The sequence below is a fragment of the Hemitrygon akajei genome, chromosome 2 (genome assembly GCF_048418815.1).
Source record: "Hemitrygon akajei chromosome 2, sHemAka1.3, whole genome shotgun sequence".
Lineage (NCBI taxonomy): Eukaryota > Metazoa > Chordata > Chondrichthyes > Myliobatiformes > Dasyatidae > Hemitrygon > Hemitrygon akajei.
Genome location: NC_133125.1, coordinates 151,092,889 through 151,115,720, shown reverse-complemented (window position 1 = coordinate 151,115,720; position 22,832 = coordinate 151,092,889). Strand labels below are relative to the sequence as shown.

The 22,832-nt window shown below is 43.0% G+C and overlaps 1 protein-coding gene across 1 annotated transcript in view; it reads left to right on the top strand.

Annotated features, from left to right (window-relative positions):
- The window catches only part of LOC140716874 (uncharacterized), a 28,354-nt gene extending 6,779 nt beyond the window's left edge, over positions 1-21,575 (top strand). The window contains exons 2-3 of the mRNA XM_073029880.1: positions 9,411-9,528; positions 13,560-21,575. Coding sequence (XP_072885981.1) covers positions 9,438-9,528; positions 13,560-16,663 — 3,195 coding nt within the window. The 5' untranslated portion in view covers positions 9,411-9,437 and the 3' untranslated portion in view covers positions 16,664-21,575. The remainder of the gene's footprint in view (positions 1-9,410; positions 9,529-13,559) is intronic.
- The last annotated feature ends 1,257 nt before the right edge of the window (positions 21,576-22,832 follow it).

The following is a 22,832-nucleotide window of genomic DNA, read 5'->3' as shown; positions in this document are numbered from 1 at the left end:
CGTGTGGTTCCACGGCTTTCTCAAGTTCCGGAACTTCTGCCGGTGTGCCTCAGGCACCAACTCGTAACTCCTCAGTACAGCCCTTTTTACTTCCTCGTAATCCTGGTTCGGTCTTCGAAGCCAGACCTGGAGGGTGTCTCTCCAGACCTGTCTTTTTATCCCTACTAACGGGGACTCAGCTATCCATCACTCCTGAATGACTGTGTCCATCAAATAAGGCCACTCCTTCAGTCCACTGAGGAATGTTTATGAGCAAACTATTGTCCTTGCAGTGAAACAGTAAATAATTCAAAAAGGAGTCACAATACAGTTAATCAGCAATTTCCCCCTCTCTCTTATCTGTCGCAGATGTTCTTGCCTGTTTTTCATCTCTTTCTCATGGTCAGCATAACAACAGTAATAGTTCGTGGTTCTCGGGGGGTGGGGGGGATGGTTAACTCTTTACCCCATTGTCCATCAGGTCTGTTCATCACTCATAACAACACAATACCCAAGTACATACTTGGCAAACTGTGATGTAACAGCAATACAGCTTACTAATTCCTATACTCAGTGCTCTGTCTGAAGAATGTCAGCAAGCCAAATACATTCCTCACAACCCAAATGGCAAATGACACTGAATTCGGTCAACTATACACTTGTACTGTTACGACCTGCTGATCCATAACACTCCCAACGAGCCTATCAGTCACAGTGTAAGTCCCTTGCTGGTGTGCTCTCCCAAATACAATGCATCACATTTATCAAAACTTCAGCCCAAATGCTGAACTCATCAAGATTCCTTGTAATTTCATAAGCTTTACATAGGCTTTTGCGTGATCTACCACACCACCTCTTCATCTCATTGCATACTAACCAGGACTTGTACGCTTTCATCCAAAATGTTTACATAAATCACAAACTACAAAAGTCCCAGTGGCACGAAACTTGACACAGGTGTTCATTCAGAGAAATAACCCTCTTTCTAAGTCTAAGCCAGTTATGAATCCAATTGACCATTTCTCCCCAGTCAAGCATAACGTCCCATGCACAAAGCCATGCAGACTCCTCCTAATGAGACTGTCTATCCAAATGTTGTTAGATCCTTTCCTTCAGAATTCCCTCCATAACATCCCCTCTACTCATATCAGACTGGCAGGACTGTATTTCCCTCGCTTGTCTTTGCTACCTTAAATGGTGGGACAGCAGTGAGTACCCCAGTCTTCCGGAACTTCATCTATATCTAATGATAAAGCAAGTATTACCATACGGGCCCCTTCAGTGTCTTTATCCGGCCTCCCACAACATCGGAGATTCTCTTGGTCAGACTCTGGGGATTTATCCACCTTAAAGCACTGTAGGGCTTCCAATACCTCCTCCTGATAATATGAATTTCCTCCAATACATCTCCATTGTTTCCCTTATCTCTTATGAAACTATAACATTTTCCTCGGTAAACAATGAGAAGATATATTTATTAAAACTCCCACCTGCAACTTTCTCCTGAGCCATCCTTGTGTTGTTTATATGGCTGGAGACTACTTGGGATTTTCCTCAACCTTTCCAGCCTGATCCATTTCATACCTTCTCTTTGCCTTCCTATATCCCTCTAGAACATTCTTATATAGTCTTCACTATTTAAATCATTTTTATAATCATTTTACATTGATTAAGAGAAATTTCTTCTCCGAGGTTGTGGACATTTTCAATCTCTCACTGCTATGGGTATAAGTTCCCACTTGCTTTAAAAAGGCAACAATTATACTAGTGCCAAAGAAGAATAATGTGAGCAGCCTTAATGACTATCACCTGGTAGCACTCACATCGACAATGATGAAATGCTTTGAGAAGTTGGTCATGACTAGACTGAACTCCTGCCTCAGCAAGGACCTGGACCCATTGCAATTTGCCTATTGTCACAATAGGTCAATGGCGGATGAAATCTCCTCGGCTCTTCACATGGCTTTAGACCACCTCGACAACACAAGCACCTACGTCAGGGTGCTTTTCATCGACTACAGCTCCGAATTTAATACCATCATTCCCACAATCCTAACTGAGAAGTTGCAGAACCTGGGCCTCAGTAACTCCCTCTGTAATGGGATCCTTGACTTCCTAACCAGAAGACCACAGTCTGTGCAGATTGGCAATAACATATCCTCTTCACTGATGATCAACGTTGGCACACTTCAGGGGTGTGTGCTTAGCCCACTGCTCTAGTCTCTATATACACATGACTTTATTATGAGTTTGAAACAGTTTGGCATGTCAGCAAATACGCTCAAAGGCCTGTATAGTTGTACCGTGGAGAGCATTCTGACAGGCTGCATCACTGTCGGGTATGGGGGGGAGAGCATTCTGACAGGCTGCATCACTGTCGGGTATGGGGGGGAGAGCATTCTGACAGGCTGCATCACTGTCGGGTATGGGGGGGGAGAGCATTCTGACAGGCTGCATCACTGTCGGGTATGGAGAGGCTTCTGCACAGGAGGTTGTAAATCTAGTCAGCTCCATCTTGGGTACCAGCCTACAAAGTATCCAGGACATCTTTAGGAAGCAGTGTCTCAGAAAGGCAGCGTCCATTATTAAAGACCTCCAGCACCCAGTTACCACTGTTTCTCACTGTTACCATCAGGTAGGAGATACAGAAGCCTGAAGACACACACTCAGTGAATCAGGAACAGATTCTTCCCCTCTGCCATCTGATTCCTAAATGGACTTCACATTTTTTAAAATAAGCTATTCATTGCACATAATTGATTTACTTGTTTATTTATTATGTTTTAAATTAATTTATTATTATTATTATTATATATGCTAGATTATGTATTGCATTGAACTGCTGCTGCTATGTTAACAAATTTCACGTGACATGCTGGTGATAATAAACTTGATTCTGATTCTGGTGAACATGTTCATTTCTACTGCATGAAAGAACTTAAAGTCAAATCATTCAATATATTCAAGAAGCAGCTGAATATTGTTTATATCCAATGGAATCAAGAGACGGAGGAGGAAAGCGCTCTCCAAACAGCCAATCATGATGTATTACTTTCCCTCATCACTTGTTACCAGGAGGAACATAGTCTCCCTGTCTTTGCTGTTTCTCCACTGCTTGCTTGAGTATTCAGTCGCCCTAGACAAGAGACTGCAGATGCTGGAATCTGAAGCAACACACAAAATGAATAAAACAGCTTTACTATCACTGACATAGGTCATGAAATCCATTGTTTTTCAGCATCAGTGCAGAACATAAAAATGATGATAAATTATAATAACTAATTAATGCAAAAGAGGAATAGTGAGATTGTGTTCATGGATGGATGGATTGTTCAGAAATCTGAAGGAAGGGAGGAAGAAGCTATTCCTGAAACATTGAATGTGGTTTCTCAGGCTCAGTACTTCCTCTCCACTAGTAGCAATGAGAAGAGGGTATTAACAGTTGTTGAGGGTCCTTAATGTTGGTCGTCACTGCCTTGAGACACCAACTTTTAAGACAAGTAATACACACAAAATACTGGAGGAACTGTGCAGGTCAGAGCATCTACAGAGAGGAAAGACGAACCAACATTTCAGGCTGACAGCATGTTTTCGATGGTGTGGCATATTCTGTCCATGATAGCCTCTCACGTTCCTGTGCACTGGGGCCTCCACACCAAACGGTGATAGAACCAGGCAGAATGCCCTCCATCTGTAGAAATTTGCAAGTCTTTGGTGATGGACCAAATCTCCTTCAGCTCCTAGTGAAGTGGAGCCCCTGGTATTTCATCAATGTATTAGGCACAAGATAAATCCTCTCCGATGTGAGTGGAGAGTCAGTGAGATTGTATCGGCTGTAGACCTGTATCAGAATCAGAATCGGGTTTATTTCACTGGCATGTTGTGAAATTAGTTGTTTTGCACAGCAGTACAGTTCAATAGTAGCAGCAATACTGGCGGTAACAAACTGCAGCAGGTCCAGGTCCTTGCTCAGGCAGGAGATAAATCTAGCCATGACCAACCTCTCAAAGCACTTCATTACAGCAGTAGTCTTTGAGGCAGCTCACCCGACTCTTATTGGGCACAAGTATGATCGATGCCATTTTGAGGCAAGTGAGAACATCCGACTGCAACAGTGACAGGTTGAAGATGTTCTTGATCACTCCAGCCAGTTGGTCGGCACAGTTTTCCAGTATCCTGTCAGGTACACTGTTGTGTTCACCCTTCTGAGGATTCATCCTCTTGAAGGATGTTCCCATGTTGTCCTCTGATCAGAGATCATAGTTTTGCCAAATACTTGGGGATTCGCACAGTTAAAGATACATTCTCCTTTTCAAAACAATCATAAAAGGCATTGATCGGATCAGGGTTTGAAGTTGACACTTGTGGTGACAGGCTTTGTCTTATAAGAAGTAACGGCATGCAGACCCTGCTGCAGCTGTTGTGTGTCTGATTGTGTATCTAATCACATGAAATTGCCTTTTCATTCTCATAGCGGCCTTCGATAGGTCATGTGTGGACTTCTTCATGATGTCTGGGCCATCGGTCTTGGGCAGCACAGATCTGCCGCAGGGTAAACTCTGGATCTCCTGATTCATCAATGGCTTCTAGTTTGGCAAGACTCATTATGTTCTCAAAAATACACACTCATCCACACAAATCTCAATGAAAGCTGTGGCAGTCATTCAGATCTAAAGATGAATCTCTGAATATGGTCTAGTTGATTAATTCAGTGCAGTCCTGTAAGTGTCCTTCCCTTGACTGTACCTTTGTTGTCCTTCAGTGTTTCTTTGTGTTGAGTCTTAGTGGCTGATGGGTGACGTGATAGGAGTGTATTGTGTTATGGGTGGTACAGATAGTCAGAGTCTTTTTCCGGGAATGTCAACTACTGGAGGGTATCAGTGTAGGGAACAGAGGGATGTGGATGATGTGCAGGCTGATGGGATTATTTTAACATTGTTCTATATTCAGCACAGATATGGTGTTGCAGGAAATCAGCATCCATCATTAGGTACTCCCACCACACAGGACATGCTCTCTTCTTGCCGCTACTGAGTCTCAGGGTTCACACTACCAAGTTCAGGAATAGTAACTTCCTCAACCATTAAGCTCTTCAACCAAAGGGGATAACTTCATGCAACTTCACTTGCCCCATCATTGAAATGTTCCCACCAGCAATGGACTCCCTTTCAAGGACTCTTCATCTCATGTTCTCAATATTTGTTGCTTATTTATTGATTATTATTTTAATTTCTTTTTGGACTTGCACAGATTGTTTTATGCACTCTGGCTGAATGCCCAGGTTGGGTAGTCTTGTATTAATTAGATTATGGTTATTATTCTATAGCTTTATTAATCTTTAGGAAAACTATGGAAAATTAACCACTGGGTTGCATATGGTGGCATATATGTATCTAATTATAAAGTTACTTTGAGTAAGTTGCTTTAGGGGAGAAACACCATAATGGTTAATTACAGATGGACTAGATCTGAGGAGATACAACGCCAACTATCATGGGGGAACCAGAAAAGAGGTCTAGAGATCAGACTGTGGTGCAGCCAGAAGTAAAGAATTTCCTCTGGCACAGTTTCCAAAATAATACCACCGTCTGCATAAAAATGTTACCCCCTCAAGTTCCTCTTAAAGTTTTCCTGTCTAACATTAAACTTATGCCCTCAGTTCTTGATACCACAACTCTGTGAATATGACTCAGCACATTTGCCTCATCTATGCGTCTCATAATTTTATTCACCTCTTGTCTCTTACAGGCTAAGGAATAAAGTCTTAATTAGTCCAATCTCCCCCTATAATTCAGTCCCCCAAATCCTTGCAGAATCCTTTTCTTTGCACTCTTTTCAGTTTAATAACATTTTTCCAATAGCAGGCCGACTAAAACTGAACACAATACACTAAATGTGGGCTCACCAGCGTCTTGTGTAAATGTATCAGGCCCTCCCTACTTTTATACACGGTGCCCTGACTTATTAGGCCCAGCATGCTAGAAGACGCCTTCTCCATCCTGTCAGCTGGTGCCTCTACTTTCAATGAACCATGTTTTTGTAGTCCAAGGCCTCTCTGCTCTACAAACCTCTCCAGGGCCCTGATATTTACTGTGAAATTCCTACTTGGATTAGACTTCGCAAAACACACATTTCACACATACCTGAATTAAAACTCTTATTTACCACCTTCATTGTCCAGTCTACCACCTATTTTGTTGTCATACAACATCGAAATCTGCAGCACATTACAGGCCTTTTGGCCCACAATATTGTGCCAATATTACGCCCAACCATGTGACCTTCTCTAGAAACTGCCTAGAATTTCCCTACCGCATAGCTCTCTATTTTTCTAAGCTCCGTGTACTTATCTAAGAGTCTCTTAAAAGACACTCAGCCTCTATCACCATTGCTGGCACCCACCACTTTCTGTGTGAAACCTCTGTGCCATGATCAAACTTACCAACCATGTCTTATACATGTCTAAACTGTTGATATAGATGACAAACAGCAATTCCCACCAGCGTATACCACACTTACAGGCATTTGGTCTGAAAAACAATCTTTCACAATCCCTCTCTGCTTCCTACTGTAGTAGGCCTCTGTTAGTCTTGGTAGACCATGGAAAGTTTCCAGGGTGCAAGCCCAGGCAAGGTTTCACTCTTTTCCATGGAATATGAAGCATAACAATGCTTTAAGCTGAGTGAATTCATGTATTATGCAAATAAAGGTATTTAAACTCAATGAGTTTTAGGGAATTTGGGAAGCAGAACCTGGTGAGTTTCGGCCGGTATGTTTCAGGTCCACTCTCCAGACCCTGGCTCTGTACACACGCACAGCCCACCTTCGACATCCTGGCTCCAGCTCCAGATCCCAGCTCTGTCCACACACAGGACCACCGGTACACACTCCGGGCTGGGCTCCTAATGTACACTCTGTCCTCATTATTGGTCCACACTCCAGACCTGTCCTCTGCCCACATACCCCGTGTGCAACCACAGTAAAATTAGGACAGCCTCACAAGTGGACTCCTTGCAGATAGCAAAGATTTGGTGAAGTAATGAGTGAGTCAGATGTCACCTGACTGGTATTTTGAACACAGTATTATCAGAGTTTTAGAGCATGAGGTTCGAAGATTGGCCTCATGTTTACTTCTTACTTTTAAAATATATTTTTTCCTGTTTTTTTGCAGTTTTAAATCTGTTCAATATGCACATACTGAAATTGATTTACTTATTTTATTTATTATTATTAATTTATTTTTCTCCTTCTATATTATGTAAATAACAGTGCTGAACAGGCCCTTCGGGCCCTTTGAGGCTCACTGCCCTGTAATCCCCTGATTTATTCCTGGCATAATCATGGGACAATTTACAATGACCAATTACCCTACCAACATGTACGTCTTTGGAATGTGGGAGAAAACCGGAGCACCCGGAAGAAACACACACTGTCACGGGGAGAATGTACAAACTCCTTACAGACAGCGGTGGGAAATGAACCCAGGTTGCTGGTACTGTAAAGCCTCCTGCTAACCACCATGCCTCCATGTAGCCCATATATTTTATCTCTAAACAGGAGCATCTATAATACATTGCCTTATGTGTTACACCTTCCATTTCTCACATGTATACATGGCGGACGTAGTCTCCAAAATGGGATTTGGGGAGGGAATCTGGAATTGGATCAGACTGCTCTACACGGACGTCTGTAGCGCAGTCCAGTTCAACGGGTGGGAAACAGACAGCTTCCCCATCAAGTCTAGAGTCAGGCAGGGCTGCCCTCTCTCCCCTGTCTTGTTCGTGTGCTGCATAGAACCCTTTGCTGAAGCCATCAGGAAGGATGGGGGCATAAGAGGGGTGGAAGGACCCAAGTGAAAATCTCCCTGTACATGGACGATGTCATCATCTTCTGCTCTGATCTGAGGTCAGTTCTCAGGCTGATCAGCATCTGCCAACAGTTTGAGCAGGCGTCGGGGTTCAGGGTCAACCGCACGAAGAGCAAAGCAATGCTCTTCGGCAACTGGCCCGACCGATCCAGCGTCCCCTTCACCATCAGGGCTGATCACCTGGAGGTGTTGGGGATCTGGTTCGGAGGGGCCTAAGCGTGCAACAAGAACTGGCAGGAGCGGACTGCCAAGGTCAAACAGAAACTGGGACTGTGGGGAGGGCGCTCCCTATCGATAGCGGGCAAGAACCTGGTCATCAGGTGTGAGGTGCTCTCAGGGCTGCTGTACTTGGCGCAGGTGTGGCCAGTCCCCCGCTCCTTCAGCTCGGAAATCACCCGAGCCGTCTTCAGATTCGTCTGGGGATCCAAGATGGAGCGGGTCAGACGGACCACCATGCACATGTCCCTGGACAACGGGGGCAAAAACGTCCCCAATGTCGCCCTTACCCTGATGGCCAGCTTTGTGTGTGGCTGCATCAGGTTGTGTGTGGAACCCAAATATGTGGGTACCAAGTATCACTGTATGCCCAGGTTCTACTTGTCGCCCTGGCTGTGAAGGATGGGTCTGGCCCCTTTCCTGCGCAACACCCCTGTCAGCTGGTCGTTGCCGCCATACCTGTCCTTCGTAGAGAAGTTCTTCCAGGACAATGCCTTTGACCACAGGGCCATCAGGTAGTGGTCAGCACGGAACATCTTGCAGACACTGCAGGAGAAGGACGTGATGGACACAGTCGGGTGGTTCCCTGAGCAGACTGTCCAGTTCATCTGGCAAAATGCCTCATCGCCAGACCTCACCAACAGGCACCAAGACCTCGCCTGGCTGGCGGTGAGTGGGGCCCTCCCAGTCCGATCCCTCCTGTACGCCCGGAACGTCGTCTCCACACCCCTCTGCCCACGGGAGGACTGCAGTGAGGAGGAGTCGGTGACCCACCTCTTTGCACACTGTGGGTTCACGGAGAAGGTGTGGAGGAGGATGGAAGGGGCAGTGTCAAGGTTCATCCTCAGCAGCTGCATAACAGAGGACTCTCTGATCTACGGGCTGTTCCCGGGGACGCACACCGAGACCAACATCCAGTGCTGCTGGCAGATCATGAACTCGGTGAAAGACACTCTTTGGTCGGCCTGAAACTTGATGGTCTACCAGCACACGGAGATGTCCGTGGGGGAATGCTGCTGACTGGCACATTCTCGGCTGCAGGAGTACGTGCTGAGGGACGCACTCAAACTTGGTGCAGCCACCACAAGGGCCCGGTGGGGAAGGACCACAGTCTAGGGTCCTTCTCTCGCGGGAGTGTGAGGGGTCATGTGGCGGGGAGTACACCCCTCAACAATGGTGGGTAATGGTGATCCAATAGAGTGCCTCTGGAGTGGCGAAAGTGTGGAAATGTATAGAATGTAATGGTAATGTCTGTAAAGGATTGAGAGTCATTGAATGGTTTATTGTAAATAATTTTATTTTTGAATAAAGTATATTTTGTTAAAAAAAGTTACACCTTCCATTTCAGGTCACCCAGTTTCCAGCTCTCAGTGCAATGATGTGTGAAGTTGTGGAACTGTCTACTCTAGGCCGTCCTTTCCGGCCAGGAATGCTGTACGACTGCCGATCAGACACTCTCATCCCAGGTATTGGAAGATCATGATCAATACAATGTGGTAGATTCAGTTTACAACCCAGAAGGTTGTGACAAGAACTCTGTAAATTTCAAAGTAGTTATGCAAATAGATAAGGTTGCTTTGGGACTAAGGTTCCTGAAATGTGGTAGGTCGATCTCAATGTCATAAGGTAACACCTGGCAAAGTCAATTGGGAGCAGCTACCTGCAGCAAAGTCTCCATCAGACAAGTGGGAATTGTTCTAAAGGGAAATCAAAGGTATATTTAATGTCAGGGAAATGTATACAATATACATCCTGAAATTCTTTTTCTTTGCAACCATCCACGAAAACAGAGGAGTGCCCCAAAAAATGAATGACAGTTAAATGCTTGAACCCCAAAGTCCCCCCCGTCCCCCCCACCAGTTTCTCCCGCACATAAGCAGCAGCAAGCAACGATCAGAATTCAAGGTCCAAAAGGGCGAAAGGCAAGTTCAGTAAATCCAAGAAAACCTGGATGTCAAGGACCGTCCATGGAGTCAGATCACGTAAAGTTATTCCTCATCTGAATTCACCAAGGAGAAGCACATTGTTCAAAAATATTATATGTTGTGATGGTGAAGTTCAAGTACGGCTAATCCAATAAGGTAGAGACATAGAAAACGTGGCACAATTCAGGCCCTTTGGCCCACAATGCTATACTGAACATGTACTTACTTCAGGAATTACCTAGGGTCACCAATAGCCCTCATATTTCTAAGAGGTATCCCATAGAAGACAAGGAGATTGCTGGTCAGGCAACACTTTGGGATTTTGAAACAGGGAATGTGTCAGACCAGAAATCATTTGTCCGAAATTAAAGAGAGACAATAATTCAGTAGCAGAGAAAGTGGAGAAAAGATGGAATGCAGAAGAGGAAGATTTCCAATAGGGTGAGAAATAATGAGGAAATGTGGCTGTTAGATGCTTATGACACTGGAAGGGTCTGTCTCCTGTGCTCCATGCAGTTCAAGTTCAAACACCGATACAACCTCCAGGGCAGATTCCCATGACCTATCAACTGCTGCTTCAATAAGTGTGAATGTTCACCAATATTTTCACAATTTGGATTCTCCTTGCAACAAGATGATCAGTGACATTCATACCACAGAAGTTTGTAACAGGGATCTTGTTTGGGATCAGGCTGGTGAGCAACTGTGGTCTCAGTTGGCTGAGGGGTAATTAGGAATGTTCTGGCAGGTAAAGTAACTGTTCTAAACCAGTAAATTAATCGGTTCAGTAAGTCCAGAATGTTATACATTCATTCTAAATAGACATAATTCTCTGTCAAAGTGATTAAGCATCTCAAAGGCTGTGTTGTCTGCCTGTGTTGTCCTGGTTCAGGACATCTCAACTGACCTGAGAGGAGTTTGGAGTGGATGAGGAAAGATCCAGTTGTCGTGGTTTTTGTGGGAACAAGGGGAGATGTTCTGTTGTGGGAATTTAAGCAGTTAGTAACTAAATTAAAAGGCAGAACCCAAAAGATAATGACCTCTGGATTCTTTCCTGAGCCAAGTGCAATTTGTCTCAAGGTAAATAGATCAGACAGCCAATGCATGGCTCAAAGATTGATAAGGGAGAAATGGGTTTGAATTTGTGGAATATTGGCCCATTATTGGGGAAACAGGGAGGTGTTCTGATGGACTGGGCTCCTCCTAGGTTACTCTGGGTCCGAGCAAATCACAAAAAGTTTATTAACATACGAAATTAACATGGAAAGTATGAACAGGGTGGTGAATACAGGGCTGCACATTTTATATTTGAATGAACCCAGCTCAGTATATGTAATAAGGTGGATGATCTTATAGTGGAGTTAGAAATTGGTTGTTATTATGTTGTGGATATCACTGATTCGAGGCTGGAAAAATATAATACTGTAGCTGGGCACTTAACATCCAAGAATACATATAATTTTGAAAGGACAGGTAGGAGGGGCAGAAGTGATGGGGTGTCTCTATTGGTTTAAAAAAAACAAATAAAATAAAATCCTTAGAAAGAAGTGACCTGGGATCACAAGATGTAGAAACTCCGTGAGTAGAGTTAAGAAACTGTGAGCATAAAAAGACCCTGATGGGAGTTGTATACCAGCCTCTGAACTGTAGCCAGGGTGTGGAGTGGAAATGGAGAAACAGAAAAGGTATGTAAAAAAGGACCATGTTATGATGGTAATGAGATTTTCAATATGCAGAGGCTGAGAAATTCAGGTTGGTGCTGGACCAAGAGATAAAACTTTTAGAATGCATATGAGACATCTTTTAGAGCAGCTTGTGGTAAAGCCCACAAGGGAAAAGGTAGTTCTGGATTAGATACTGTGTAATGAAACCGATTTGATGAGGGAACTTAATGGAATACTTAGGAGGTAGTGATCATAATACGATGGAATACACCCACAGTGTGAGAGGGAGAAACTAATATTATATATCAATATTGGAGAGGAGTAAAGGGAACTAGAGTGGTATAGGAGAGGAGCTAGTCAAAGTTGCTTGGAAGGGCACTCGAGGAAGAACGACACCAGAGCAGCAATGGCTGGAGTTTCTAAAGTAATTCAGAAGGCGCAGGATTGGCTCATCCTCAAAAAGAAGCAAGGCTGAGAAGGGAAGTCAAAGACAGCATAGAAGAGATGATATAATATATAGTGGGAAGCTTTTAAAAACCAATAGAAAGTCATCTGAAAGAGCAATAAGGAGAGAAGATGAAATATGAAGATAAGCTAGCCAATAATACCAGAAGCTTTTTTCACAGATTTATCAAAAATAGAGGCAAGAGTAGTTATGGGATCACTGGAAAATTATGCTGGCGAGGTAGTAATGGGGGACAAACTAATGGTGGACAAACTCAATGAGTATTCTAGTCAGTTCTTCACGGTGGAAGACACCAGCAGTCTGCCAGAAATTTGAGAGTGTCAAGTGACAGAAGTGACTGCGGACACTACTGTAAGGGATGGGAATTTGGGAAGGTGAAAGGTCCGAAGGTAGAAAAGTCACTCGGATTCAGTAGATTCTGGAATGCATTGGGAGGTCTGAAAAATTGCAAATGACACTCCACTCTAAGAAGGGAGGGAAGCAAAAGACAGAATATTATTGGCCAGTTAGACTGACTACTGACTACTGTGGTTGGCAAGATGTTGGAGTCCATGTATAAGGATGAAGTTTCAAGGTACTTGAAGGCACATGATAAAATAGTCAACAACAGCATGGTTTCCTTATGGGAATATCGTTCCTGCAAAATCTGTTGTAATTCTTTGAGAAAATAGCAGGAAAGATAGACAAGTGAGAGTCAGTGGATGTTGTTTACTTGCAATTTCAGAAGGCCATTGATCAGGTACTGCAGATGAGGCTGCTAAACAGGAGACCATGGTATACTGTGTCAATAGTTGATGAGCAGCTCACAGGCAAGGGGCAAAGAATGGGAATAAAGGAGTTTCCAGTGACTAGTGGTGCTCTCTGGGGTGAGTATTGGGAGCATTTGTTTCATGTTTTACTGTATGTCAAAGGCCTGGATGGTGGGATTGATAACTTTATGGTCATGTTTACAGGTGATACAAAGATTGGTGGAGTTCAGGAAGCAGAAAGTCTGCAGAAGGAGGTGGACAGATGTACTTAATGCTGAGATGGAGTGAATGTGCTGAGGATATTTCTATTACTGTAATGGGAGAGGCGAGGAGCAGGGGCAGGTCTCAGAATACAAGGACGTATTTTAGAACAATGAGCTTTTTTTGCCAGAGGTTGGTGAATCTGTGAAATTCATTGCCACAGATAGGCCATGTTAGGTATATATAAATTGGAGATTGATAGGATCTTGATTAATAAAGGCATCGAAGATTAGGAAAGAAGGCAGGAGATGGGGTTGATAGGGACAATAAATTAGCCATGATCAAATAGAGGAGCAGAGTTGATGAATGGCCTAATTCTTTTCCTATGTCTTATGGCCAAAATGCAGCCTTTTCAGGATATCAGTTCACAGTATAATCATCATGTACACATTTGAACTTAATTTGACTGTTTCCTGTTGTTTTATTCCACAGGCATCACCTTGTGGGATTCACAGACACTCCAGAACAACCTCAGTAGTCAGGATCAACCCAGCACTGAGTTTCACATCATCACGTTGGACTCCATGGAGAAGAAAGCTGCCGCACTCAATGTGTCGGAATCACTGAAAGCAAGTCTGCTGATTGGTGCAGTGGAGGTGAAAGGATCAGCAAAATATCTCACTGACACAAAGGGATCAAAACGACAGGCACGAGTTACCCTTCAGTACAAAACAACGACCAGATTTGAAAAACTGACAATGAGCCACTTGGGGAAGCTGAACATCAGCGACCCGAGTGTGTTTGACGAGGGGTCAGCAACCCATGTGGTTACAGCAGTGCTGTATGGGGCCCAGGCTTTCTTTGTGTTTGATCAGATGGTCTCTCCAGCAGAGGAACTGCAGGATGTCCAGCGCAATATGGAAGCAATGATTACACGTCTCCCTGAGTTTGCAGTTCAGGGGGAAGACTCACTGAAAATGACAGAAGAACAGAAGTCTAATGCTGAGAAATTTAGCTGCACCTTTTATGGGGATTTCTCACTGAAGAACAATCCCACCACATTCCAAGATGCCATCAATACCTATGCAACCCTCCCAAGCTTACTGGGATCAGGTGGGGAGAACTCAGTGCCTGTGAGAGTCGCACTTTATCCTCTCAGTAAACTAAACTCAAAAGCTGCTCAGGTGGTGAGGGAGATAAGTGTGGGTTTGATCAGTCACTGCCAGCGTGTCCTGGAACAGCTCAGTGAGGCAGTGATGAGATGCAATGATATGCTGAAAGACAGAGTCTCCATTCAGTTTCCCGAGATTGGAGATGGGACAAAACAATTCCGAGAGATGTGCTTGGAATACAAATGGGTTTTCAATGGGACTTTAGCAAGAGTTTTGCCATCTATCCGAAGAGGTAAAGAAAAGCAAGGTTCACTGGTGGATGTACTGAAGAACAGGGAACTGTCACCATTCAGTCAACAGTCACTGGCCACATGGTTGGATGACAAGGAAGAGGAGATGAAGGCAGTGGGACATTACCTCAGGATGTTTGAAGATATACCTTCAGTGAAATCAAAGAGAGAGTTGGATGATGAGCTGATGGATCCAACAATAGACTATGTGGTCTGCTTCACATTTACATCACTGCATCAGGATGAGCTCTATCTGTCAGAGGCAAAGAACTACCTCCAATCTCTCTCAGCTCAGAAAATGCAGTCACCAACTCCTGCTATTGGAGCCTGTGCGACACGACACAGCAATGATTTTTTTTGCCATCCGTCCGTGTCCCGTAAAATGAAGAAAAAATCTCAATTATTCCTGGATTTTGCCACAGCCAACAAATTAGATGGGAAAGTAAAATTTCTTGTTGCATCTGTGAAGGATGACAGTCAAACAGGAGCATCTATTTTCCTGTATCGGGCAGGGTCTCTGGAGAACCCATGCTTTGAACCCCCATCACAGCCAAAGAGACCAATAGTTCGTCAAACATCACATGACAGTGTGACACTGCAGTTACATCCACCCAGATATGGTGCCGGTGAGATTGTGGGTTACAAGGTAGAGTACCGAGGCCCCCAGCAGGAGGGATGGACATCTGTGGTTACACCTGATAAATCCCAGTGCTTCACAATATCTGGGTTGCAGCCACACAAGGAGTATCATTTCCAATACAGAGCTGTGTCTAAGGTAGGTGTCAGCAAGGCCAGTGACAGCTCTCGGTACATCACTCGTCCTACAAGTTCACTTGGTCAACTGGCCTTCGAATATTGTTCACCAATTGCCACTCTGACACTGGATATTCCAAAACAGATTGGAGATGGTGTTAAAATAGTTCAGAACAAAATTGAATGTAAAGAAGAGACAGCAGTTGGGTCCAAAATGGAGTGTGGAATATGGAAGAAAGTGAAGACAAATGATACACAACGTCACTTTCAGCTAAAGGGATTGAAATCAAAGAAAAAATACAGAGTCCGAGTGTCTGCTGACTGTGGGGAATCAGGTTGCAGTGCAGCAAGTGATGAGGTTTTAATAGAAACAGTAAATGCACCAAACAGAATAACCCAGAAACTTCTGAGAGAATCTCCATTGATATCCAAAGGAAACCCTTCTATTTACAAGCTGAACGTAAAGGAGAAGATATTTGATCATACGAAACACCTTGTGAAATGCTCCTTTGGAAAACCCAATACAAAACACAAAATGAAGACAATTATGGTTCTGGGAGCAACAGGGTCAGGAAAGACGACCCTCATCAATGGGATGATTAACTACATCTTGGGCGTGAAATGGGAAGACGACTTCAGATACAAGTTAATAGATGAAGAAACAGGAAAATCCCAGGCTGAAAGTCAGACATCCTCCATCACTGCCTATGAACTCCATCACCAGGAAGGATTTAAAATTGATTACTCTCTGACTGTCATCGATATACCAGGATTTGGAGACACCAGGGGAATAAGCCGAGATCACTTGATCACTGAGCACATCCGAGAGTTTTTCACCGCCCGACGGGGTATTGATCAAATTGATGCTGTGTGTTTTGTTGTTCAAGCCTCTTTGGCTCGCCTGGCTCACACAGAGAAATATATTTTTGATTCAATTCTTTCTGTTTTTGGCAAAGATATTGCAGAGAACATTCAGATATTGGTGACATTTGCAGATGGACAGTGTCCCCCTGTTCTGGAGGCTTTGAAGGTAGCTGAGGTACCATGTCTCAAAGATAAAAATGGTATGCCAATTCACTTCAAGTTTAACAATTCAGTTGTATTTGCCCAGCGTCTGGAACCTGGGAATGCTGCCGATAAGGGTACTTCTGATGACAGCGGGGAAGATGATGATAATAATTTTGATGCAACATTCTGGAAGATGGGAGAAAACAGTATGAAGAAATTCTTTAGAGCTCTCAGCAAGATGGAAGCAAAATGTTTATCTTTGACCAAAGAGGTTTTGAGGGAACGTGAGCAGCTGGAGACTATAGTGGAGGTGTTGCAGATTCAGATCCAAGCTGGCCTGAGCAAACAGGAGGAACTCAGAAAAACACAACAGGTTCTGAACCAACACCAGACCGAGCTGGATGCAAATAAAAACTTTGAGTATGAGATTTAAATTACTGTTCCAGTACAGGAAGATATCAGTGAGACTGGCAATTACATAACCAACTGTCAGAAATGTCGCTTCACCTGTCACTATCCCTGTAAATTAGCAAATGATGCAGAAAAATCACGATGTGCAGCAATGGACAAAAATGGGAAATGCACTGTCTGTCCCCAAAATTGTGTCTGGAAGGTTCACTTCAACCAGAAATGCAAGTTTGACTATGTAACCAAAAAGGAGAAGAGAATGTATGATGAGCTGAAAAAAAAATTATGAGACAGCCAATGGTGAGACGATGACTCAGCAGAAATCATGGCGAGGCTTCAGCAAGAGTTTGATGTGGTTCAGGATACAGTGCTGGAGTTTATTGAACAATTATCCCAGAGCATTAGAAGACTTGAAGAGATAGCTCTGAGACCAAATCTGTTATCCATCCCAGCCTACATTGAGCTCCTGATTCTTTCTGAGAAAGAAGAGGCCAAGCCTGGGTTCCTGGACAGAATTCAGGCACTGAGGGAGGTCAAGGAGTGGGCAGAGTTAATAGAGAAAGTTACCAATGTGAATATCTCAGAGGAACAGAAGCAAAATCCAACAGTGTCAAAAGCAGGCGTGGTGAAGAAGATGAAAAAGGGCATGGCTTACATTTTCATTTGTTCTCGGCCAATAAATAACTGGAAGATATTGCAACCATTTCCACAATGGGCAGTAGATGTTTCACCCAGCTGAGAAACAATCTGCTGATTCTAATTCAGCCTCCATCTTCTCCACCATCTGCCCAAAGTGTTTAAGACCACATCATTTTTCCTCAATGCTGCCCTCCCTCAGATATGATGGGAGCTGTGGACAGAGAATCCATCCATATTCCTTCCTGTTTCCCACCTGTGACCCAGCCCTTGGTAACAACATCAGAATCACAGTGTCCACTACCCCTGTACAGAGTCTACTCAGCTCCACCTCCTCAACTCCTCCCTCAGTCCCTTTTCTTTCCATGTTGTTAGACAGCAAATTCCCAGCTCTTGAGTCAAATGATGGTAAAATTTCTCTCAGTTCTATGCTTCTCCCTGACTACTTTCAGAGCCTATCCCATGGGATCGATGAAGCATTGATGTGTTCCATAAAATTTAGCTCAGAAAAATACGAAGCAGGAGAAATAAGATGAGACTTAAATTGACAAATGATATAGGAAGTCATTAAGCCCACAGAACCAATGCTAGCTTACAAAGCAGCACCAATTGTCCAATTCTCCCACTTTCCCCATAATTTACTCACTATCAGTTGCCAACCAATGCATTCACTTGCCCATAAATTAAAAAAAATAATATATGATAGAAATGTGTAATAAAAAGAACAAGAAATGCTGGAACTGCTCAGCAGGTCAAGCAGTGTCTGCTGAGGATGAAACAGTTAATGCTTCATATCCACAACCTGCAACAGACTTTCAGATACTCTTGTGTGGAATGTCTGAACATTAGAGCAAATGCAGCTTGTGCAATCAAAATATTGACTGTTTCTCGCTCCAGCTTATTTGGGTGTATTTTTTTTAAAGTTATTATGCTTGGACAGAAAGAACAAGATTATCCTGTTCCTTAAAATTCCCTGGGGTCTTACATTCATTGTGTATACCATCTCCTTGCTCATCCTCCCAACATACATCATCACTCTTTCTACCTGCCATCCATCTTGCCATTTCACCAACTTTATATTACTAAAAACTAGCCTGCTCACTACCTACTGGTCACAGGCTTCCACTCACAAACACAATCCTCCAACATCACTAGCTGCCTTTCATTACCAAGGCAATTTTAGACCATAAGACACAGAAGCAGAATTATGCCACTCAGGCCTTCGGCTCTGTTCTTCCATTCCATCATGGCTTATCTATTGCCATCTCAATCCCTTCTCCTGCCCTCTCCCCATAACCCACAATGCCCTGACTAATCAAGAACCTATTAACCTCTTCTTTAAATATACTCAATGATTAGACCTCCACAGCCATCCATGACAATGAATTGCACAGATTAACCACCCAATAGCTGAAGAAATTCCTTCTCATCTTTGTTCCAAGGTTGTGCCCTCTAGTCCTAGACTTCCCCACTATAGGAAACATCCTCTTCACAAACATTCTATCTGGACCTTTCAATATTTGATAGGTTTCAATGAGGTGTACAGCGCCAGAGCCATCAAATGTTCTTTGTACATTAACCCTTTTATTCCCAGAATCATTCTTGTGACTCTCCTCTGGACCCTCTTTACTACCAACTCACTTCCCTTCACTGCATTTCCACATGACACTTATTTGCACAGTCTCTCAATCTGCCCAAATCCTTCCACAGACTCCCTCAAGGTCTAACTACACACTACATTGATATGTATACTAAATACCCCATCATCAGCCCTATCACTCAATTCTCATCCCCTTGCTAGTTTAGTTACTATCCTCCCCAACAGCTCTAGTAAACCTGCCCATGAGGATATTGGTCCCCCTTGGGTTTAGGTGTAACACATCATTTTTGTACAAGTTATGTTTCATTTCTTTCCCAGAAGAGATCCTAATGATCCAGGAATCTGAAACCCTGCCCACTCATTTGTCTGTGCCATCATCCTATTGTTGCCCTGATGAGCATGTGGCACTGGGAGTAAGACAGAGATTACTACCTTGGAAATCCTGTTCTTCAGCTTTTTCCCTGAATCCCTGTACTCACTGTGCAGGATCTATTCCCACACCTCCCACCCTTTCCACCTGTCATTGGTTCCACTGTGCACCTCGACCTCTGGCATTTCTCCCTCCCTTGATATTCTTTTGCAGCCACTCTGAGACATACATCTATGCAATTGGGTCTGGATTCACTGAGCTCTAACCCTTTGGATTTGTTGTCTATGACAATATCAGACACGGGGAAACAACAAGCAGACTGTCCTTTTCAATACATTTTGTTACATCATCAAAATGTCACTCAATTGGTCAAATGTTTTTTGTTAATTCAATTTTTGATAATCTTTGAGTAATCACTAACTGAGCAAACATATATGATTGATGTCATTCAGATTTTGTTTCTGCACAACCTCACATCCTTGTCCTTCCCTGCTTGATCTGGTCTGCCATTCTGGAATACAACTATCACATTGACTGCTCTTTGGTCACTTGTGGATAGTTTAACAATAAAAGTTTCTGCTGGGGCCAGAGCAGTCTCTCACATACCCCACATAACAGACTGGGATACATCTTAGTTCCTGGGGGACATATATCCTCAAACTTCATATGATACCAAATATGCCTTTTTCGATGATGACATGCTCCATGAAGAGGGTGTTCCCAATGGAATCGACTTGTTTCCTGGTTACCTTTACTACGCTCATTAAATGCTTTGGGCTGTCCATTAGCTTTCCTTTCTATTTCATTTTCATGTTCCCCTCTATACCAATGATACATCTGTTCAAATTAAAGTGTATTATTGGAGTATGTACATAAAAAACTCTGAGATACTTTTTCCTGAAGGCATAATCAGCAAATCTATAGAATAGTAACTGTAAACAGGATCAATGAAAGAGCAAGAGCACAGGAGACAACAAACTGTTGAAATGCAACTGTAAATAAAATAGCAATAATTAACAAGAACATGGAATAACAAGATAACATGATAGATACTGCTTTTCTACAACAGCATTTCATGTAGATGTGCTCAATGGCTCAGGGAGTTTTACCCATTATGTACTGCGCCAAATCTACTACCTTTTGTAGGATTTTCTGTTCAGAGGCATTGGTGTTCCCATACCAGACTGTGATGCAGCCGGTCAATACACTTCCACCACACACCTCTCGAATCTGTCAAAGTTTCTGATGTCATGCTGAATCTCTGCAGCCTTCTAGGGAAGTTGAGGCACTGTCGTGCTTTCTTTGCAATGACATTTATATGATGCGCCCAGGACAAGTCCACTCAGATAGTGACTCGCAGGTATTTAAAGTTACCGACCCTCTCCATATTTTAAGGGTATCTTCATTTTTAATATGTCTTCCTGCCAAATCCTTCCTTTTTATCCAACCTTCCAGATCACTTGTCATCTAAGTTCTTTTGGATTTGTTGTTCTTACCGTTCACCCTTGTGGAACACATTGTGCATCAACTCCAACTCTTTAAGTTTTATGTGATTATCGCTTATCAGATTTTAGAGCGGACATCTATGACAATCTCATCACAACAACATGAAGACAGTGATACATCAGCTGAACCAACCATTAATTCATTTTGAAGTATTCTCTGATTTTCCAATGAACATTCTTCTGATTAAATAACCTTGGTGCTATTGCATTTAAAGTATTCAAGCCTGATAAAGCTTGCATTGCCATAAAAATATTGCTTACTCCAATAGCAGTAGATAATCAAATAAAAAATTATAGATGTAGTAAGATTGATTACTGGACCGTCTGTGCAAGCTCACAATTATTTGCTGGGAGAGAACATCTTGTTCCAGGAGAAATATGTTGGATCACCAGAGACTAAAATTCAAGGAAAATGAACATACCTGCCAAATACTGATCAGGGTATGCAGTGAGTGTGTCCAAATGGAAGTGGTGATGAGATGAGGGAGAAGGAGCAGAGAGCAGTGTAACAGGTAAGGTGAGAAAGAGAATGTGGAGAAACAGAGGGAGTGAAGGAGAGGAACAGTGGGGACAGAGAGTGCAAGAGATGGGGTGCATAGTGGAAGAGAAGTAACAGGGAGAGGAACGAAGTAATGGGAAATGTGGGAGAATAGCTCACATCGGAGAGTTGCGGAGAGGAAGTGAAGCCATGGAAAAATAGGAAACGTAACGAAAATGTCAGACAACTACTTCCATATCCCATCTGGAACAAGGTGAAATTTTCCCCTGTAGTGTGAGATTTAGCTTGTTGTTGTTCAATCAAGTAATAAAATGTTTACTAATGTCAGTACCAGCCTCTGTGGTTCTTGCTTCCACTCAGAGAAAACAATGTGGTTATTTCTCTGAATTCATACCATAAGTGCAAATGATGAAAAGTGAACACAATACAGCTGTGAAAACTACGGACATTTATCATAATCTGCAGAAGAAACACAGCTTTGTAAAATAGGCATATAATAACAATGATGGTTTGATTCAAAGAAGGGCAAAGTGATTCCGTTTGGTAAGAATACAAGGAACACGAAATAAAAATTAATGTCAGTGTAATGGAACACAAGGACAATTGTCACAATTTCCAGCAACGACAGCTCACAGCCAGGTACACGGCCTGGCAGAGGGAGTGAGAGAAGTCCAGAGTCAGGCAGGAGTGGGGAGGGGGGATGGAGCAATGGGAAAGGGGAATTCTTATTCTGGCTTATCCCCTTTCTTTCCAGTCCTGATGGAAGGTCTCAGCTCAAAAAAGTTAAACTGTTTACTCTTTTCCATAGACACTGCCTCCCCTGCTGAGTTTCGCCAGCATTTTGTGTGTTTTGCGTTAATTATCACTGATTATTGCTTTTAAATTGTACCTCGGTGTCAGACAAGAGTAGGCGTTCAGGTTTCCTGAGGGTGACCATTTGGATCCTTCTCCCTGGTCTCCTGTCGCACCCCCCTATCCTTGTCCTACCATCCATACATGAAGAAATGAATCAAAGAGGTACGACAGCCTCCTGGAACCTTCTCCCTGAGTGGCACAGTCTCTGAATCTCAGACTCCTGCTGATTAATCCTGGCTGAAGTTCTTGTAACAGTAAATACCTGCTGTGGACTAACACACAGGTAATGAACATCTGGTCTGATATCTGGTTTGACAGGGTGACAGACAATCAAGAAGCAAGCTAGATTACAGAAGAAAATAACTCAGTCACAGAATTGAAGAAATGCAAATACCTGAAGTTACAATGCATATGCTAAAAGTAGTTAAAAAATATCCACAATTGGAAAAATACTGGCAGTGATAATATTCATAGTTTTTGGTATAAAATTATTTGTCTTCATCTGTGCCTATTAATAAATGTCAACAATTTTCTTAAAAATCCAGAAAAACTGCCCATATTTTTGACAAAATGTAAATCACATATCCTGCCTGAAGGAAAAAAAATCACAAATAATCAAAAGAGAGATCTACAATAAATATAGGTGGCATGGAGTAAATTAGGTGCTCGAGGAATATAAAGAATGTAAAAAGAATCTTAAGAAAGAAATTAGAAAAGCTAAAAGAAGAT